At 34.8% G+C, this 7942-nt stretch overlaps 1 protein-coding gene across 2 annotated transcripts in view; it reads left to right on the forward strand.

The window, feature by feature from the left end:
- Positions 1–7942, forward strand: part of LOC126735980 (terminal nucleotidyltransferase 4B-like) — a 29359-nt gene that overhangs the window by 12840 nt on the left and 8577 nt on the right. For both annotated transcript variants that reach the window (XM_050440112.1, XM_050440113.1), the window contains exons 4-6: positions 2288–2431; positions 2495–2605; positions 7053–7367. In XM_050440112.1, coding sequence (XP_050296069.1) covers positions 2288–2431; positions 2495–2605; positions 7053–7367 — 570 coding nt within the window. The remainder of the gene's footprint in view (positions 1–2287; positions 2432–2494; positions 2606–7052; positions 7368–7942) is intronic.

Raw genomic sequence — 7942 nt, forward strand, 5'->3', positions numbered from 1 at the left:
TGAAATCAACTAAAGCTGTATTCCAGGCAATTGAAACCAATTTTCCATTAAATCTATGTCATCTCAAACACTTTTCAAGTAATTCCAGGCTGTTGTTAACATTTTTCAAAAAGTAAAGGTATTATTTAATTCCAGGCAATTGAGTTTTTATTTAGTTTGCTTTAAGATTCATTTTCACTGCATCAAATTATTAAGGTAAACCTTTAGATATGGCACTTCATTTTGGCTAAATTTTTTCAAATAATTTAATCTGGAAACCATCATTTTGATTATTTAACCATTTCACTGAAATCACAAAATTTCCTAAACCCAAAATTTTAATAACTCAAACCAGTTTACTAAAATTACAATTTTCTTGTTAATTTTGACCTCTGAGGTTGGATTGTGAGTTAAGTTTATTATCAATATATTTGACTGAAAGAGTCAAGTTTGTATGGGACTAAAACGATTTAAAAAAACTGACTTCAACTGCCTGAAATTAGACAAAAATTTCACTTTCATAAAAGTAAATTTTTCTCTACTTCCAGGCAATTGAATTATTATTCAATTCGTTTATCTTCAAGATTAAACTAACTTCAACTGTCTGAAATTGATACCAAATTGACTTTTTACCAAATAATTCAATGTCGAACCCAAATATTTGATTGTTGAATCATTTAATTTTTTAAAAATTGAGATAATCCCATCAAAATTGTAAGCAATTTTCAGCTACTTATTACTTAGGAATTCAATGCAAACACAAAATGTTCATAACTCAGAACAGTTTACTACAATTGCAATTTTTTTGTTAATATTGACACCAGAAGACCCCAAGGTTGGATTTATGGGTAAAACGATGGTTGCGAGTTAAGTTTACTATCAATTTATCTCTCTCAGGCTGTCAAATTCTTATTCAACCAAAACTAATAGAAAAAACTGATTTCAACTGCCTGGAATTGAACCCAAATTTCACTTTTATTGCGTATCTGTAAGTGCCTTTTGGTTGTTGATACTGTGATTAATAAATAAATATTTACCAAATAATTCAATGTTAAACTCAAACATTTGACAACTTAATCATTTTTCCTGAAATCAAAAAAAAAAATTAAAAACTGAGGTAAATTCATCAACTTGCTGCTTATTTTCAGCTAATTTTTACCCAGGAGGGATTCAATGACAAACCCAAAAATGTTTGTTAACTAGACTAGTAATTTTCAATAAACTGCAAACGGTTTATCAATTTGTTCAAGGTGTCAAATTCTTATCGACATAAAACGACTAAAAAGCTCGACTTCAACTGCCTGGAATTAAACCAAAATCTCACTTCCATATAAGTAAATTTTTCTTTACTTCCAGGCAATTGAATTGTTATTCAATTTGCTTATCTTCAAGTGCCTGGACTAATAAATAAAATTAACTTTAACTGCCTGAAATTAATACAAAATCGACTATATTACGGACAATTTATTAGGGGTAACCACCCTTAGATATCGTAGAATTAAAATTCAATGCTGAACCTAAATATTTGAACACTTAATCATTTTTCTCAAAATCATTCGATTTCTTAAAAATTGAGATCATCCCATCGACTTACTATTTTCAGTTACTTATTACTCATGTTGATAACTCAACATGAAATGTTGATAACTCAGACCAGTTTACTACAATTGCAATTTTTTCATTAATATTGCCACCAGAAGACCTTGTGGTTGGATTTATGGGTAAAACCGTGGTTGCGAGTTATCCAGTTTACTATCAATTTATCTCACTCAGGCTGTCAAATTCTTATTAAACCAAAACTGATTTCAACTGCCTGGATTAATTCCAAGCAGTTGAAACTAATTTTTTTATTAATTCCAGGTTGTCTTAGTCACTTTTTTGGTAATTCCTGGCCGTTGAAGTCAAAAGTCGATTTTTCTTTAATCACAGGCAATTGAGTTTTTATTTAGTTTGCTTTCCTTCAGTTGCTTAAAATTGATAAAAAATTTACTTCAATATATTGAGATGGGTAAATTCTGAGATATAGTATCTTGAACCTAAATGTTTTGATAACTTACACCGGTTTACCAAAATTGCAGTTTTTCTTTTGTTAATTTTGACTCAAAAACGACAGGAATTCTCAGGGTTAGATTTATAAGTAAAAACGTGATTGTGAGTTCATTTTATTATCAATTTACTATCATCCCCTATAACAATTTTTTTGCACGTGCATTATTACATTAATCATTCAAATCTATAATAAGTTGAACTATATCCAACCCAATATTAGTCTCATTTTGTGACCAGTTATTAATCCTGACCGTTTTAGCTACATCCAAGACAAGACGGTGTCCGTTTAGCCAACGCCAACCTTGGTGTCCTGCTGATCGAGTTCTTCGAATTATACGGCAGGAAGTTCAATTTTATTAATACGGGGATACGGATAACCGATGGAGGAAAATACATAAATAAGGTAAAGCCTATAATTTTTTCTTAAGGGGACAATTTCACTTAACGTCCTTTTTTTATGCTATAGGATGAAATGCAAAAAGAGATGGCAGATGGTCATAGGCCCAGTATGCTTTGTATAGAGGATCCCTTGCAACCTTCGAATGACATCGGCAGGAGTAGTTACGGCATTTTATTTGTAAGTTTAGGCGCCATTATCTTCCTAATTATTAAAAAAATATTGTAAATAACTTGATATGCACGTCAACGGTCTCTTATCTTGTTTATTTTGATTGTATAACAGAAACGTGTACTTTTTGAGATAACATTTGAAACGTTCGCTTGAACACTTGACAAACAAAATCGATGAAATTAAATTGTTTGGGAAAACCAGTCTTTTTTCCAGAAAATTTATTGGTCTCTTAAAATCCGCTTTAATTCGAGGAGTTTTTTAGCTAGACAAGTCTTTTATACATTAAATTATTCGGTAAAAAACTTGGAACGGTAATTTCATAAGTGTGCCTGTAATAGTTTTCAAATTATCCTGCCTGAAAGTTGGACGATTTTTCAATGAACATACCATGGCCCTAATTGTTCATTGAGTGATCTTTAAGAGTCACCCTGCTGTAAAAAATCCACTTAACAGTCTTAGAGCCTTGTCCACAAAATCCTCTTTAACTCTTTGAGGTACAGAAAAAATGGTAAAAATTTACCCAAGTGGTACAAAAAAAAAATTATTCTTATTTATAACATAAAAACTAATTCAAGGTGCTCTAAAATAAAACATAACATTGAGAAATATCAAATTTTTTACTTTTTTCTTTAAAAAACCCATGGTACATATTTTGACCCGCCATGCCACTGCCTAACGTTATTTTGTATGGTAGGACTGAAAACAAGACTTATTCTTTCCCAAACATAAGGGAACTTGACACACGCTGCAGGTCCAGTTTGTGCGTATTTCAAATTCCTTGGAACTACAGACTGCACATCTTCGTCTACTGGTTCGTACTGGCCGATGTGTACTTTGAGTAAGTCTAATCGTTTCTGGTTGGGAAGGTTTCCTTTTTTTGATGGGAGTTGGTAATGGTTTTTCGGTACCCTGTAATAATGTTACCACCAATTTGTCAGCAACTAGATGTTCTATAATATTCAAACGAAATTCTTTCATTTTCATTTTAGGCCCTTTAGATAACTTGTAAAGCACGTAAGCATTAACAACAGCAGCATCAGTAAAGAAAAACATGATTCTATGGCACCATTCACTGCCCTCATTTGGTCAAATTTATCAACTGAGTTTAAATGTTTATTGTAATCAGTCAGCGCTATTGGGCAAGGTATGTTTTCTACACTGCCGTCTTTCGCTTTCCTTTTGACCTCTGGTTTTGTCATCTGGGTTGTGATAATTTGAAAGAAGGTGAACTGTTCTTTTATCGCGCCATTTAAATGCTGAAAGCCCTGTAGAACTCACGTACCAGTCACAGTCACCTCTGTGCATTACTTCATCTTCCAGAAATTGGGGCATATTTTTTCTGGTATGTCTAACAGTACCACAGGCATATAACTTTTCTTGATTCATTAGGACTACATTTGTAAAAAAGTGATCAAAGAAAATTTTATGATACCTGTGTTTTAAATTTTGTGTCATCTGAAGCACTACTTTGGTACCCAAACATTTTTCTGCAACAGAACCGGGTTTTGCCACAATATATTTCAAAATCCCAGCAATATCCAGTGCTGTCAGCTATCATCCACACTTTATAGCCTCTCTTTATGGCTTTGCAGGCATGTATTGGTTTGATCGTAGATCGGCCTTTAAACTTTATCATAGACTCGTCCACTGATAAAAATTCGTGAGGATGCAGACAGGTTTGAAAATTGGATTTTAACATTTCTAAAAATTTAAGAAGTAGTCCATACTTGCAGTGGAGTTAATAAGTCTAAGGGTAACTAAAATTGTTTCTGTCATCCTCCACTAAATTTATTTAAAAATCATCTATCCTACATGTTTCGGACATATAAGATGTCCATCTTATATAGGGTTCTTAGTTCTTGTTGACATAACAATTATCCTAGTTTTGTAATTATGTGATTTTAATGTTTGTATAGACCCTGCTTAGTCCCTTCTCATGCATCTTAATATGCCCTTTTATTTATTGTTGAGATTTTAACTTTTGACCTTGCCAGTAGCATGATAGTTGGTTATATGTTGTGACGAAAACCCTCATTGTATATCCCTGAAGATGGACATCTTTTCATGTCCGAAACATGTAGGATAGATGATTTTTAAATAAATTTAGTGAAGGATGACAGAAACAATTTTAGTTACCCTTTGATTTCTAAAAATGGTCTTACATTATCGGAATTTCGGTTGGGCATGAAGTTGTTGTCATCGATAAGACGTACATTACTTAGGAGCCAACCAAAGCGATGGACGGTTATTAGTCTACTAATATAGGGGTCATGTAAAATTGGATCTGTACTCTAGTAATCCCGATATGACGGCAGCTTTTTGATACCCATTAGTAAGTTTATACCAATTAATGTACGCATTTCTACACTATCGGTGGCCTTATAACTTTTGCCGGAATTGTGAAAAGTTTGCTCTGCGTAGAGGTTTGTTGTTGGACAATTTTGTCTGAAATCAGAAGTTTAAAAATATTATATGGTGCCACCCTATCAAGTTCCTTTATGACTTGGGCTAGTCCTGAATATTCCATAAATTGGACAGGTGGAACCGTTTTATTATTCTTACTCCACTGTATTTTGAGTAATGTTTTTAATTCGCTCAGTGGAATAAGGTCTTCGGGGTCGCATTCCTCCGGTTCTTCATCAGATGATGATATTGCCATATTATCCGGTTCTGATGAATTATTTGTGATTTCTGGCTCGTCTACATCATTTCCATTACAACTATCATTGTCCGAGTCGATATCTGATGGAATGCCTACAAATTCACTGTCCGAATTTTCAATATTCTCAATTTCATTATAAAGATCCTTTTCGGTCAAACCAATAAGCGTAAAAGGTTCTGGAAATCGGTCAAAAAAAACGTAAAGAACCGTTTTCAGTGAATTTGTGAAAATGGAGAAAATTGCCTCAGCCCAACCAATATAAAAGCTGAACTGGATTTTACTCTGGGTGAGTCTGCTCCTTCGTTAACAACAGTAAAATATTGGGTAGCAGAGTTTAAACGAGGCCGTACGAGCTGCCAAGACGAGCATCACAGTGGTCGACCAAATGAGCTGACGACTCCAGAAATTAAAAGAAAATTCACAAAGCGGTACTGGATGATCGTCGACTGAAAGTGAGCGAACTAGCGGACATAGTAGGCATTTCAAAAAATGCGGTACATCGCATATTAGCTGAAAATTTTGACATGAGAAAGCTGTGTGCAAGATGGGTGCCGCGTTTGCTCACACTCGAGCAAAAACAGTGTCATGAAGATGTTTCAATTAAGCGAAATTTAATAGCAACAAAGCAGAATTTTTACGTCGTGGATGAAACATGGGTCCATAACTTCACACCTGAGATAAAAGAACAATCAAAGCAATGGACTCAAAAGGGAGAACCGGCCTCAAAGAAGGCGAAAACCGTTTCGTCTGCAGGCAAGGTCATGGCGTCGGGATGCGCGAGGGATAATTTTCATTGACTATCTTGAAAAAGGTAAAACTATCAACGGCGAGTATTATGCGAACTTATTGCAACGTTTGAGCGAAGAAATCAAGCAAAAACGGCCGCATTTTGTTAAGAAGAAAATGTTGTTTCATCAAGACAATGCACCAGCTCACAAATCCGTTATTACAATGGCCAAAATTAACGAATTAAAGTTTGAGTTGCTACCTCATGCACCCTATTCGTCAGATTTAGCCCCTTCAGATTATTTTCTGTTTCCAAACTTAAAAAGCTGGCTCAGTGGTCAAAGATTTTCCAACGATGAAGAAGTGATGAGTCTGCAGTTAATGGCTATTTCGAGGCGCAAGACAGTTCTTATTACAAAAAAAGGTTATCGAACTTATAAAACATCGCTGGGAAAAGTGTATAGAGCTGAAAGGAGATTATGTTGAAAAATAATTTTTTCCAAAATTTTCGTGTTTTCTTTCTTGAGTCGGGTATTTCTGAGACCACCCTGGTATTTGTGTTTTTTTTAAAGTGCGCAATACCGTTGTATGATGTTTATTTACTTCTTGCCCAAGAACCCTCGTACTAACCATCTCTGTTCTCTCTTTCTTCGGCTCTATTTTCGATATCCTGAGTCGAACATTTACAATTATTTATTAAGGTACCTTTGCACAAGGGTTTGCCAGATTGGTCTCTTCAAAAAGTTATCTTACATTTTTTCTGTAAAATATACAGGGAAGCCAATAATAGACCTCCTTAAAATTTACATGGGATTTCCTATGTTCCGCTCGGCGACGCACCACCCGGTATATAAATATTCTATTTTATACATTCACAAATGATTAAAAAAAAACATATTTATATATTTGATATGTATGCTGATGTAGCAAAATGGAAGATTTACCGCTAACTAAGTACTATTGGGCGATATGTGCATATACTGAAATTTTTTACCATACAAGAAATGTTAAAAAGTTTCTCTACCTTTGCCCGATTAGTTTAGTTTAAAGAAACCTCGTTGACAGGTAAAAAAAGCGTTCGAATACGCCTTCACGATCCTGACGAACGTCGTGCATCCTCTGTCCATCCATAACGACTGCACCAGGACGAGTATACTCGGCCGTATTGTGCGGGTGAGCGACAAGGTGGTGCAGCACCGCCGCCGCATCGAGGAGGGCGGCACCCGAATTATTTCTGGGGGCGGCGTGCAACAGCAGCCCACCGCGACCACCACCACCACCACCGCCGCCGCCTCCGTCGTCGTCGTGAATAATAAACCGTCGCGGTCGTCCAGTACCGGTAGTACGAGTAGCGCGGAAGAGAGCGGCGTCAGTTCCGAGGTAAGTGTCTCATAAGGTTCATTTATGATTTTTTTAATGCAAGTTTAAGGGCATTCCAAAATCAGGTTGATTTGAGCACTAGAAGTGCAGTTATGACATAATTTAGTTGAAATTGTTTTCGTTCTGGGAGTTGATTTGCAGAAATGTTAATGATAATGATTGTAATGAAGAGTTTTTATGATTTTTTCCAATAAAGCCTTAGGAACATTCTGAAGAAACTATTAAAACAAAAGTCATGCAAATCTGAACACTAGAAGTGGAGTTATGATTTAAGTTACTTCAAAATGTATGTTCTTCTGAACGTGATTTTCAAAAATTTTCATAAAAATTATTCTGGTGCATGGATTTTTGTGATCTTTCCAATAGAAGTTTAGGAACATTCCAAAGGAACTTTTAAAGCAAAAATCATGCAAATCGGAGCACTAGAAATGGAGTTATGACCCAAGTTACTTCAAAATGTTTGTTCTCCCGAACATGATTTTCAAAAATTTTCATAAAAATGATTCTGATGCATCGATTTTTGTGCTTTTTTCATTGGAAGTTTAAGAACATTTCAAAGAAACTTTTAAAGCAAA

Source organism: Anthonomus grandis, chromosome 5 (genome assembly GCF_022605725.1).
Source record: "Anthonomus grandis grandis chromosome 5, icAntGran1.3, whole genome shotgun sequence".
NCBI lineage: Eukaryota > Metazoa > Arthropoda > Insecta > Coleoptera > Curculionidae > Anthonomus > Anthonomus grandis.